This window comes from Microcebus murinus, chromosome X (assembly GCF_040939455.1).
Source record: "Microcebus murinus isolate Inina chromosome X, M.murinus_Inina_mat1.0, whole genome shotgun sequence".
Taxonomy (NCBI): Eukaryota; Metazoa; Chordata; class Mammalia; order Primates; family Cheirogaleidae; genus Microcebus; species Microcebus murinus.
Genome location: NC_134136.1, coordinates 107000587 through 107015156, shown reverse-complemented (window position 1 = coordinate 107015156; position 14570 = coordinate 107000587). Strand labels below are relative to the sequence as shown.

At 34.0% G+C, this 14570-nt stretch overlaps 1 protein-coding gene across 9 annotated transcripts in view; it reads left to right on the top strand.

The window, feature by feature from the left end:
* DMD (dystrophin) overlaps positions 1-14570 on the top strand; it is a 2109452-nt gene that overhangs the window by 724818 nt on the left and 1370064 nt on the right. For all 9 annotated transcript variants that reach the window (XM_012756891.3, XM_012756894.3, XM_012756895.3 and 6 more), the window contains one exon: positions 5805-5980. In XM_012756891.3, coding sequence (XP_012612345.1) covers positions 5805-5980 — 176 coding nt within the window. The remainder of the gene's footprint in view (positions 1-5804; positions 5981-14570) is intronic.

Genomic DNA, 14570 nt, shown 5'->3' with positions numbered 1-14570 from the left:
CTTGGATTCATATCTCTGTTCTGCCACGTAAAATTGTATCTGCCTGAACAAGTTACCTCTTATCTATAAAATGGGAATAATATTAGTACTTACCCTTTGGGCCATTATGAGGCAATAGCAGCTACCACTCATTAAACCTTTACTATATGGCAGGGAGTATGTTAAGTATTATAAATAAGATAATGAATTCAAAACACTTAATACCTGGAATAAGCAAAGGGTTCCATAATTGGCAGCTATTATTACATATATATTATATTTTAATAATAAAATTAAGATAAATTATATCACTAATTCTTCATAGCTTGAATCTTTTTTAGTAAGTTTCTTTTAATATTCAGGTATTGTAATATCTCAAAATGCCAGACATATAAATCTTCTTATTCAATATCACAAAGAAATTATAAAGACAATAATATATAAATTAAATTAAATGGATAAATAAAATTAATTAAATGGAAAATTTTAAGTTTCAATTAAACAACATCAAAAATAAAAGAAAAATAATAGCATCAACAAGGTGAGTTTAAAATGTAAGAATAGGTGAACAGATGGTAAGTGCAACTATAATCACATGCCATATAATGATCTTTTGGTCAACAACAGACCACATATACATGACAGTGGTCCCATGAGATTATATACAGTATTTTTACTGTACCTTTTGTATTATTGGATATATTTGGATACACAAATATTTACCATTGTGCTTACAATGTACAGTAACATGCTGTATAAGTTTATAGCCTAGGAGCAATAGGCTAGACAATATAGCCTAGATATGTAGTAAGCTATACCATCTAGGTTTGTGTAAGTACATTCTGTGCTTTTTGCCCAGCAACAAAATTGCCTAAGGATGCATTTCTCAAAGCATTTCCCGTCCTCAAGGGAAGCATGACTTGTAGTTGTCCCTAAGAACCAGGAGGCAGTGGTGTAAAAGAAATCTTTCCGTTTATTGTATGCTTTTTATGCTCTTTAAATTTGCTTAGATTACATATATTTCCTTTTCAAATCTGTATTTTTAAACAAATAGTAAGAAAGAACTTAATTGCACGAAAGTAGTTTGGTTTATACAGGCCTAACAAAATGATACAATCTTACTGCAAGAAGATGCACACCCTAGAATAATTACGAGGCTGGGCAAATGTTCTTCCAATTTTTCCCACAAAGGGAAATTATAAATTTTGGAAATTAACATATGTTACCGTATGAGTAAGAAGGTTGACATAAAAGTTCTTAGAATTTCCCTGAGCATTTAGATAAGATAGTGGTTACTAATATTTATCAATAGAAAACACTTATTATGTTTAGACATTATATCATTTAATTCTTGAAACCAGGTCTGTCTACATAATTTGTGGGTCTAGTACAAACTGAAAATGAAAGCCTTCTTGTTCAAAACCTATTAAGAATTTCAAGACAGCAGAGCTTGAAACCAAGCATGAGAGCCTTCTTAGCAGGGGCGCTAGGCAACTGCATAAATTACAAACCCATGAAGCTGGCCTTGCTTGCAACACCCCTGTGAGATATGTGTTGTTCCTACTTTACATATGAAGAAAAACAATCAAAGCTTTGAGATAGTAATAAACCAGCCACAAATATTGCAGTATGTGAACTGCAGATCTGGTGTTTAAAAATTATAGAGCCTGGTTCTAAGGCCTCCATTTAAGAAGAACCAGCCTTTAAACCTAAAGACAAGTAATTCTAAACAAACTCTTTTCCATTTTTATTAGGTCAATTAACTGATATAAAGAATATATTTTTTTTTTATTTTCATGAGGACATTTGGAAGTCATTTAAAATAGACTCATTAACAAAATGAAGAAAGGTGACTAGATAAGAATGTAGTTAGGTAGATTCAAAGTTTGTTGAATACACCTTGAACTATATTATAGTTTTGACTCTGCCCTATTCAACATTTTAGTGAAGACATTAAGTCCTTCTTATCAGGTTTGCAGTTGTTTTCATTCTAATGCATTTGGATAACAGTATTATAATTCCAAAGATTTTGATACATAGATAGAAATAATAGATTTAAAATAGCAATTTGGGTTACAATGGCTCAGCCTATAATCCTAAGAACTTTGGGAGGCTGAGTTGGGAGGATTGCTTGAGGGCCAGGAGTTCTAGACCAGCCTGAGAAAGAGCTAGACCCTATCTCTACAAAAAAAAGAGAAAAATTAGCCAGTCATGGTGGCATGCGCCTGTGGTCCCAATTACTCAGGAGGCTGAGGCTAAGGCTCAATTACTCAGTTGAGCTGAGGAGTTTGAGGTTGCCGTGAGCTATGATGATGCCACTGCACTCTAGCCTGGTGACAGAGTAAGACTCTGTCTCAAAAAAAAAAAAAAAAAAAAAACAATTTGACAAAAAAGAAGTTTTGAAATTTTTATTTACTTACAAAAGCAACATTTTATGGAAAATATTTTATAGTACAGATTTACAAACTAAAAAGAATATGGAAATATACAGTGTACAGTATTATGTGTACTTTCTCTGTAAAAAAATAACTAGTAATTTTTTTATCTTGCATTGTTCATTCAGTAATATAATGCAAACATTTTCCAATGATAATAATATTTGAAATACATACAATATGCTATCATATTCATGTACCATAATTTATTTAAACCATCATCTACTGACATTAGGTTGTTTCCAATGTTTACTATTATAAATGATCCTATAAACAGGTATAAATGTTATATTCAGCTTTCAGCATCAAATCAAATTTAAATATTAAGGTGCTAGCCAAGAGGAATCTGTTTTTATAACATTTCAAAAGAAACTTCCTTTATTACTATATGACCATCACATGCAATTATTTTGTATTTTTCATGTGGCACTCGCCTTATTCACAGTAATTTGTGTGATTGTCACCTAAAGACAGAGCTTCCATTTTACTCATTTCTGAATGTCCTGTGGTACATACATATTCAATAAATGTTGGGATTTTATTGAAACATTGTGATTCAGCTGCTGAATAACATACAATTTTAGATTGCTTTCATTGAATATGGTGTCCAAAGACAGAAAACCTTGGTTTTGGAGTACCAATCAAATTAGATCTACTTCTAGCAACTAACTGGCATTATAGAGCTTGGGAATGAGATTTATCAGGGTCATGATTATTATCACACTTCAAATCTTTAAAACTGTAAGGCAGAAACAATATTCAACTTTCTCTGTGTCCAAGGTTCAAAACAAATTTTAACTGAAAGAAGTTGTAATAAGTCAGACTTTCAGTAGGTGTTAAGATCTTTGCCAATGGAAAAGTTTGCTGCCGTACTAATAAAGGAATTGTCTACTTCTGGGAGTAGTGAATCCTATAAGCAGGTTATATTAAATGGCCTCCATAATCCCTCTCCTGTCTATAGTTTGTAATGATTCTAACACATAATTGTTTACAATCAATAACTAAAAGCCACAGGGAAATTGAGTACATGACTGATTTGTTTTATTCTATTATGTAGAGTAGTTTTTGAGAGTAATTATTAATTTGTTATATAGAATGAATTCTACACTGTATTTACAAGGTGAATGCACAGTTATTTTCTTCTCTATCTCAGAGGAAATGAAGTAGTATTTTCAATTACAGTGCAGTAGTATAGAACAATTATAGTACCATGTCTTACTACTGCTTTATTAAGAATTATTTTCTTTTCTCTCTTATGACGTTTACCATATTCTTAAATACAATTTCATAGTATATCATATCATTCTCTTTACCCTCCATGGGCATATCTACCCAATTTTATAATAGGTATCACTAAGAAAATATTATTAACATTACAGAAATTAATTTCACAGCCAAATATTCAGTAGTGAAAATGTTCTGAAAGATTAAATATAACTGCAAAAAAATTATCTTTGTATTTTCAGAATCTCTGCATTCTGGTGTCTGCACATTTAAAATTAGATATTTTCCCAATCCAAAATATATTCTAGCCATAATTATATGCAAAAAAAATTTCTCATGATTAAAAAATACTCCAATGTAAAAAAAATACTCTTAGAATCCTACTAAAAACTACATTTTCTTTTTGACTAGAGATAAACCTAATTTGATCATGTAATGGTCATCTTGTGTTAGAAACAATTACATTTGAATTTATATTTTAAGCATTTTAAAATATTTTGTTGTTTTCTTCTTTCATCTTGATATAACATGTCAATGGACAATATAATTAAAGTTGTTTGAGACTCAGTGATTGATTCAGAATAATGAATCTATGGAGATCTTAGAGAAGGTAAAACCTATGCTTGACACATGTAGAAACTCAGTATCTCTTAGTGTCTTCTTTTATTGTTTAGGTTACCAAAATGGAAGTCCCTCAGGCCCTGACATATGTAAAGATGTGGTTTGAACAAAAAGTATCATTTTTAAAAATACATATGTCAAAGCAATTTTTACATAAGATATCATGGAAAGGATATCATTCCTTCACTTTAATTGCCAATTTGAAAGCTGAAATAAGATTCTGCGGCTTCTCCGATTCCTCCAATTAAAGGAATCAGTCATCATATATGAGGCAGGGAGGTTCTTCCAATCCTTTCCCATAGCACTTGGCAAGTGCAGGAAAATTGCTAAAACTAATCTTAGCTTAGGCAAATCCCTGTCCCTGCACTTGTACCTAAAAGTAGATCCAATGCAGGCCTTTTTTGGTCTTGTTGGAAATAGATCTTCCAAATTAGTTGGATTGCCAGAATAGTAATGATTAATGTCCCAAAAGTTAACTTCACAGTCATAATAACAGGGGCATTGTGAGACAGAGAATATAATGGTTAAAGAAAGGAGTGTCTCATAATTATGACTTGTCTGTCTGGAAAAGCCCACATATTCATGAAGCTTCTCTGCCCTCCATCCACATCTGTCCCACCCATGAACCCTGCCAAGCCAGCCAGATGAGTAACACAGACAGAAATGTCTATCTTTCCTTGGACAGAGAAGAGAATCAATAAGTCTGAGACCTGTTGATTTACATGATCTAGCAGTCAAAGGTATCTTAATTCCTCCTTTCATATGTTACTACATACCTCCAGGAGGCCATAAAAACTGATCATCTTAAAATGGACAGTGAGTGTGACCCAAAGTGGATGATCTCATGACAGCACTCCCAGAAGAGCCTCTGGAGCCCTAACTTTGAATCACTCTCTCTTTCTGGAGAGATCCTTGGAAATAATTAACTAGTAATAATTAGTAATGACTAAAATGCCTATGTGCCTATAACTGAGGGGGAATTTCAGAGGAAGGTAAAGCAGCAAATGTATCCCAACCCACAGGAAGCCCACATTTGTCCAAGGGACATGAACTGGCTGTTAACAAGTGATGATGGACAGATACACTGATAGACACATGCAACATGCATATGTCATTCATTTGGAATGTATTTTACATGCTATTAATAAACATTTACAGTGTACCAAGCAATGAAATTGGTGCTGAGATACCTTAGTAAAATTTATATTAACATTGTAAACAGTTTAAACAGCATTTCTAATTAAATATCCAATAACATTCCAAGTTTTTCTTTTTTGTTCCCTTTTTCCTATAGTTTGACCAGTAAATTGAAGAGGCACTGAATTCACATCTGGTGTTGAGATTATCTTCCTTTGCTATTTTAGTCAACATAACTTAAGTCAGATAAAACAATTTGATTTGGGTTCAATATGGTGCTATTTTGATCTGAAGGTCAGTCTACCAACAAGCAGGAACAGTTTCTCATTATTTTCCTTCACCACTCCATGCAGTCTTTACTGAAGTCTTTTGAGCAATGTCTGACCTCTGTTTCAATATTTCTCACAGATTTCACAGGCTGTCACCACCACTCAGCCATCACTAACACAGACAACTCTAATGGAAACGGTAACTATGGTGACCACAAGGGAACAAATCCTGGTAAAGCATGCCCAAGAGGAACTTCCACCACCACCTCCCCAAAAGAAGAGGCAGATTACTGTGGATTCTGAAATTAGGAAACGGTGAGAGCATCTTATTTCTGGCTTTATCTGTAAATGAAGCAGGAAAACTCATTTATAGCCGTATTGATGGGGAAGTTTTTACTTCAACAATATTTCCCAAGGCCTCAGGTACCTATAATGTCCATTAATTTTGTGAGAAAAATTCCGAAGTAAGTTTAAAAATTTGCCTTAAAAATCACTATCCCAACAAAAACTGAATGATTAAATGGAAATGCTGTTTTCTGGATTAAAATAAGAAACCATAGAGGATGAACTACCATGGACATGTTTTAATACTGAAAGTTTCTGTTTTTCTTGTAAAGGGCCTGCTTGTTCCGTCCCTAGTTTTGAATTAAATGTCTTTCTTCCAGTAATGGAAAGTACATTTTCATGAAGAAGTACACCTATAATAGACAAGATCCATTCTGCTAGTTTACGAGAACATAATGTCTCAATCTGCGCATCCTAAATCAGGAGTAATTACAGAACAGATTTCCTGTTCTTTGATATTTATAAAGTCTTATCTTGAAGGTGTTAGAATTTTTAACTGATCTTTTTGTGGATATTCTCAACTACACAGTGTAGCTAAGTTAGGTATTATGTAAATCAATGGATTATTAAAATGATGGCAATAAAATTTTATAAATGCAAAGCTAGCATGAAAATAACAAAAATGGTACAATTGTCCTTTCATTCCAGTAATTGTAATTCTAAGATTAGGAAAGAACATTAAAATTTGCCTTATGTTTCTAAGCAGTATATGGTTAGGAATGTATAGAACACTTGACATTAGAATGTGCTTATACCAGGTATAGAAGTAAGGGAAGAACACATACCTAAAAATAATGTGTCAGATGTTCTAAGCAAATGAGAAGAAATCTAGAAAAGTTATTCAAATACATTATTTGGGATTTTCAATACTTCTCTATTAATTTGTGACTGATGACTTGCTTTGATAATTTAAAATAAATCAATGGGCCTATTCTCCCTGGTCTTGTCTGCCTGGCTGAGCAAATCTTTTAGTCCAGGGGTTCCCAAACTAAACCTTGCATACAAATCGTATCTGTTGCCAGTTTTTGTATGAGTCATGAGCCAAGATGTGTTTTTACATTTTTTAAATGGTTGAAAATAATCAAAAGAATAATAATAGTTCATGATATGTGAAAATTATATGAAATTCAAATTTCGATGTCCATGTCCATTGTAGGAATGAAGAGAATACTTCTTCACCCTGGAAGGTTTACTGAAAGATCAACTCATAATAAGGCCGATGAATAAGAAAAAGAGATTTATTTGCTGTGTGCATGGGGAGAATCACAAAGTGATTACCCAATAGCCCAATGGGGTCCAGAAGTTTATATATTCTTATTTTAGAGGGCCGGGGAGATAAGGAATATAGGGAATTCTGTTGAGTGGCAATATGTGATTACTAGGGAGGATGAATAGATACTTGGGAGAATGAATGGATGGGGGTGGGAAACAGATTGAGTTGTAAACGAGTCTATCTGGAAACTAAATTAATCTGAGAGACAGGTATTAAAATGATTTGGGCAAGGTCTGGTTACATTCTTGATCTTCTTTGCTGCAATATATTGAGATAACAAGGAAGGGAAGTGAAGTCAGTTCTTTTTGATGTTTTGTTTTGTTTTTTAATGAAGAAAGAGGGAAAGCCCCTTCCAATATCTGTGGTTTTCTAAGGGTCTTTAATTCAAAACGCTCTTTATACCAAGGAGTCATAGTTTGAGGTGAAATTTCCTGAACTCCTTCACCATAAATAAGGTTTTAGTGGGACACAACCACACTCTTTCATTTATGTATCATCTGTGGTTAGTTTCACATTACAAAAGCAGGGTTTGAATAGTTGTAACAGAAACTGTATAACCCACAAAGCCTAAAATATTTGCTAGCTGGCTGGTCACAGAAAAAGTTTGTTGACACCTGCTCTAGTCATGTGAATCTCAAATTCTATGAATATTAGCATTCTTTTTGGAGCAACAACTTCCAAGTTCTCTACTTATGATAGTAGTTTAAACTTTAACATTCATTGATGAAGAAAAAAATTAATGGTACAAATAAATCAGTAAAGCCTTAAATGAATTTGTTTTCTATTAATCATAATAGCATGCACATTAATTTATTCAGTGTCACATTAAATATGTGTCCATAGAAAATTCTTAATGGATACATGTATTTACCGATATTTTGCAACATTCCATCAGTTCTTCAAGCAGAGTAGAGTAATATGGAAACCAAGTTGCCTAACACTCCTAACTTCTTCAGGACTTGACTAATGCAGAAATTAATTAAGCATATTGGTTGATATCAATCACTGTCTTCAAAAGCTTATTCTTGAATCCTGTTTTGAGAATGCATTTGGTTAAAAAAGTATTTTATAACTTTTTTTTTTTTTTGTTATCAGGAAAGAGTGGCTAATGGTGAAATACTTTGTCTCCTAAATTCTGTTTGTATAATAACATATGTTTTGGGCATTATTTGTCAGTGCCTGGAATGAGATGTCCGATTAGGAACATAAAGATTCCGTAAATAAAAGCTAACTATTATATACTCAGTACTGGATTCAGTGCTTTGTCTTCATAGCATTTATTCTTCCCAATAACTTTCCAAGATGTCTATGACTATTATTAATGTTACTATTATACATAGCTACAGAGCATGTGAGCCAGGATTTCAGCTCATGTAGCCTGGCTATAGAACCTGGATAGTATAGTAAACCATCTCGTTAGTAGGCATATGACTAAGGTGACCTTATGTCTTAATTTTTTTTTTTTTTTTTTTTTGAGACAGAGTCTCGCTTTGTTGCCCAGGCTAGAGTGAGTGCCGTGGCGGCAGCCTAGCTCACAGCAACCTCAAACTCCTGGGCTCGAGCGATCCTTCTGCCTCAGCCTCCTGAATAGCTGGGAGTACAGGCATGCGCCACCATGCCCGGCTAATTTTTTTTATATATATATCAGTTGGCCAATTAATTTCTTTCTGTTTATAGTAGAGACGGGGTCTCGCTCTTGCTCAGGCTGGTTTGGAACTCCTGACCTTGAGCAATCCGCCCGCCTCGGCCTCCCAAGAGCTAGGATTACAGGCGTGAGCCACCGCGCCCGGCCTTATGTCTTAATTTACCTGAAGCTATCCCAGATTATACTTGTTGTCCCAACATAATTATATGTAGCACTTACACTCTCAAATGTGTCCTGATTTGGAAAAACAATTATATGAACATTCTATGTATAAGACACTAGAGGGATAAATTTAGACTGAACAAAGAGAGCAAAAGTACAAGCATTTAGGAACAATTAAATTTAATAATTGGTAATTGCCTACAGGATGAAATGTGGTTAAAATATTGTAATGGTTAAAGAGGCATCATGCCAACATGACTGAAAGCTTTATGTTGGCTAGTGTCACTCTCTTGTCCCATGTGAGAACCACTAACACATTTCACTGTGAATATTATGGTCTTGACAATCTATTGAATGCAGTTTTTTAAAAAAATGACATTCTTTTTCAGCTTTTGTGCCACGCTACCAGTTGTCCCCTTACCACTTTTTACCTGACTTGTTTTCCTCTCTCTGCCTAATTCCCATGGCAGTATCTTGTAAATATATCTCTTTACTTTTCTGGCTTCTTTAAGTGAATTTTCTCCTGTCATTGATTCAAGTCTGGTTCTAAATGAATGACTCCCAAATAGTGTAGCTCTATATCTGACTTTCTCCCTCAAATTTAAGCTTTATCTCTCTAAAGCTGTGATCTGGGTATTTCTACTTATACATCCAGCCACTGCAACATGTTTCATTTTTATCAAATACAAACATTGGTTGGCTCCGATTAACCATATCTACTTAATACATTGCACACACATTTTAGTTATTATAATTCATCGCCTATGTGTTTAAAGGAGTAGCAAATATTAGAAAAAAAGTCATGGCCTTTGGAATCAGAATTACTCAGGTTTGAAACTTGCCTGTTTTAATTATTAGCTAATTATCTCAGGCAAATTACTTAATATTTGTGCCTCAGATTTAATATTCTCGCTTTATAAAATGTTGTGAGGATTAAGTAAGAGGCATTTAATATAGTGCCTATAAAGTAGTAAATGTTCAATAAATGCAGTAGTTATTATTTTTGCTGTTTAGTTGTGGTGTAGATGGTGAAGATGGAGGAGAGGGCAGTGGCAGTAGAAGTGGAAGTGATGGTTGTAGAGGTGGAGGTAATAGGGGTGGTAATGATGGTGGTGGAAGTAGTGGTAGAGACCGTGTTTGTGTATTACTGATAGGGGAAAAAAATCCCACAATAAACATCATCTCAAACTTTACAAATATAAAAATACCTTATCCTCTTTAAAACAGAATTTACCACCCAACTTCTCCAGTTCCATCAAACTCTTTCTCCTATTTTGATCCTTATTTATTATTATTGGTCAAGTTCCATCATTTCAGTAGTTTTTCAATCATTCTAACTGGCAACTTCATAACTTAAGCCATATACCTCCCTGTAGTTAAAGTTGTCTCCCTTTCTAATTAATATACCTAAAATTAATGTATGTAAACTGTTGCTTTTATGTTGGCACTCCAGCCCTGAGATCCCTATAATTATAATTGCCTCCAATATAAAACATAAGCCCTTTTATTACTGAAAGCTTGGCACTTGTCCATGAGCTTGCATCAGAATGAGGACAAATGGTTAAGGAAAAGGAAAGAGAAGTTTATTACTTTGCCAACAAAGGAGGAAGATGGCAAGCTATTGTCTCAAGCCCAAATTCCTGTACTTAACTAGATATATAGAGCTTTTAAAGGGAGAGACCTCAGTTCTAGGCTATTGTTTCTTAACTACAGTTAATTATTTTAATTGTCTCATCTCTGCTGGGGGGCCCACCCAGACCTCCACCCCTCCTGACCACCTTCCTGAGGCAGGGATGCAGGTCTCAGTTCCCCAAAAGAGTAGGGGAACTTTTAAAGAGACATAAAACATATTTTGCCATTTTTTTCCAGGCCATTCCCTCTGTTACATTTCCTTATAGTATTCAATTTTACTCTTATCCTCCCACGAATTTTATGTCTAGGTTCCCCCAAATCTTTCTACTTTGGCGAATAAATCACATCATATTTGTTTTGCTATATGCCTTAATGCCACACACATAAAATTTCTCACCACCAATTGCAACATAAGAAGACTCTTATTATACTTCTTTATATTTTACTTAGATTCCATTACAGTAAATACCATTTTATAATAAATAACCAATAAATATTTGTTGGAAGAATGAATAGTACAGTTCAACTAAATGTCGTAACTATAATTTGGCATTCCAAAATCATTTAAGAATTCTATCTAGCTCTCCACAGAATTGTTTTTAATAATAAAATTGTGACCATTCTAATAATTTTTAATAATTCCAATTTTATCCATTAGGATATAGTTATTTACTAAAAACTAATAAGGGATTTAAAATTCAGTTTTGTATCACATTATAGTTTCTTAATTATCTAAGCTACATTTAGTTGATTCCCTAGTAATTATACGGTTTTACCATTTATTGTATATACAGCATAAATTGTCCTCCTTATACTAAGATTTATAACAGTGTTTAATGACCTTGGGTCACAAGGTAATTATTTCTTACAGTAAATTATCCCTGTAACTTGGTCATATTATTTTACATATAGGCAATTATCAGAGTATAGAATTCGGACTAGGTTATAGCTAGATCTATTATCTAGTTAATTGATATTTATTCAGGAGATTAGTTCCTAATCATGGAGCAGTTATTTTAAGAGATTTTTCACAAAAGCTTTAGTTTATATTTGTGTATAAACCAGGTGAAACCAATGGCAAATTGAATCATTTTTTTAAATAAATGCCACCATGAATAAAGATCATTTTCCCAAGCAAAGTATTAATAAATGAGTATATTTGACTTCAAGGACAGCATAGAGGCATTTAGAAATATCTAAATTCACCTGGTCTCTTTTTCTGCTCTCTAGTGTAAGCATACAGAGTGTAAGTTCTCTTTCGTTGGCCATGTCCTGCATGATTACTAAATGGCAGGATAAATTGGCTGGTCTACAGACCTGCATTAGTATTGTATATTCTATTTTTATATTTAATTGTTTTTGCTTTTTTGTTTGTTTTGTTTTCTTTCTTTTTATAGCTGCTGCCCAGATATAAATTTATAGCACATCCCTGGAAAGAAGATAGATAAGTGTTAGACAAGACCTTTCTTTCTGCAGTTTTATGAGACTCATGCCTAAAACAGATTTGTTTTAAACATTCATTTTAACTTTTCTTCCTAAATGAAAACCTAGAAGTTGTAAGCTAAAAGATATAAACTTATTTGAAGAACCTAGTTAGATGATTAATGTGTCTATGAGCTAACATTTTATTTTCTATATGATAAATTGATCCTAAAATACTTGTGGTGTTAGATGCTGTAATAACATTTTTGCTCCTTGGCACAACCCATAGAAACAAAACATTTCAGATGATTGGCTTCTTTTTTTCTAAGGAGACTAGACTTGTCCATGGTTACAGGTTAATTGAGGTCCAGAAAGGTTAAATAACTTGCTTTCAGTTGCAAAATAAGGACTAGTACTGAGCGTTCTAATTTCCATTCTAGTGTTATAGCTGCAATGCTATGCATCTTTTTTATGTATTAAAGTCAAATGACCTTGGTCATAAACACACATTTCATTTAGAAACTGCTCTTCGTGAAAAATAGAAACTTTCCATACCATCTTCAGATCTTCAAAAAGATAAACATCTATTTAATGTTCTTAAAATATTTTTGTCATATAAGTCAATAATAAATCAATGACCATGTTTGGAAGAAGGTAGTAATATGAATTCTAGAGAAAGCTATTCAAAGTGCAGTGCATGGAACAGTACCCTCACTTAGGAGCCTGCTTGAAATATGGATTTGGGGGTCCCTCCGCAAGCCTGCTGAATCAGAAACTCAACTGATGGCCTCAGGAATGTTTTTTTACAAGCTCTCCAGGTGATTCTGATACACAATAAAGTTTGAGAACATTTGCATAAGAACAGTGGTGCTCATGGTTTAGCATGTATCAGAATTACCAGAATTTCAGATTCAATAGGTCTGGGTGGTAGTTGAGAATTTTAATTTTTAACAAGTTCCCAGGTGATCCTGGTGCTGCTGATTTAAAGCCCATATTTTGGAAATTAGTTCACTAGATTGTCAGCTCAGTTACAATCTGACTTTTGATTGTTGTTTTCCATGCCAGCCCCAATTAAGGGCCATCTACTCTAGGCTAAGCTAGATGCTACTGTTCCATCTTTTGATACCTCTACTGTTTTATGTGGAAATACTCTATTCATATGTGTGTTTCATCCACTAGACTTACAACTTGTCTAGGCCATGACTCATTTATTATTTCTGACCTGGTATGGGGTCTTCTGTATAGTAGATACCCAATGCATGTTTTGAACAGAGGGCATTATAGTGGTAATTGGTCCTAAAAGACATTAGACACATCTATGGATGTCTGGCTACGGCAGCTATATGAAAATGTATTCTTCCAGAATGCAAGGCATTAAGGAATATCAACAGGGAAGAAGATAGGACCCCATTCCCAGAGTTATGACGTATAGTTTTGTTTGTTCTCTGTGTGAAGAACATGATAATCACACTTATTTATTCATTTAAAAGAAACATAGTTCAATGTAAAGAAAAGTCCATTTTTAATCAGAAAATCTGAGCTATCTCTGTGCCCTTACTTCTTATTCTTTCCTTTACCCTCTCATACTCTACAATAAGCACTGAAACTGCTCTCAGCAAGGTCACCAGAGAGCTCCTTAATTGCCAGCTCCAAAGGTCACACTTTAGTTCTTATCCTTCTCGACCTTTGTGTTGTGCTTGACAGGGAAGATTAGTCCTCCTTGAATTTTTTCTCTCCCTCAGTTCCTGGAGCATTGTTCTCTCTTGTTTCTTTTTCTCCCCTTGGCTTTTAGATTGTCTTCCCAGTCTTTTCTTCCTGTCCGTTTAATGTCAGTCTCCACAAGACACAAATTTTGGGTTTATTTTCTTTTTATGACACTTTCTTTTCCTGTGCAATATCATTTATAATCTTGTCTTCATCAGTCATCTATGTCTTATGATTCTCTAATTAACATTTCTAACTCATCCTCTTCCCTGATGCTCATAACTGTGTAATCCAAATGCTTATTGGCTGAGTACACCTGGATTTCTTCCAGGAATCTCAAATGTCATTTTGCAGTTTAGATTATACAACTCCAGAAAGTGTCATTCACCTAGGCATGGTAGCGTGTGCCCGTAGTCCCAGCTACTCAGAGGCTGAGGTAGGAGTCCAAAGCCATCCTGACAACAAAGTGAGGCCTCACTTCTAAAAAACGAATAAATAAAATACAAAAATAGAAAATGTCATTTACATCACAGTCTCCAAGAAAGGTGCATCCAGGAGTTCTGTGTGAACAACCTGTGTGGCTGTTCATGGTAATCTTGATATCTACTACATCACAAAATCCCTCCAAGTATACCTGTTAAATCTTCTTTAATTTAGTATTTCCTCTACATCCATGGTGCCTTCACCCTAGTTCAGTCTGAAAATTTTCTGCATGAAATTCT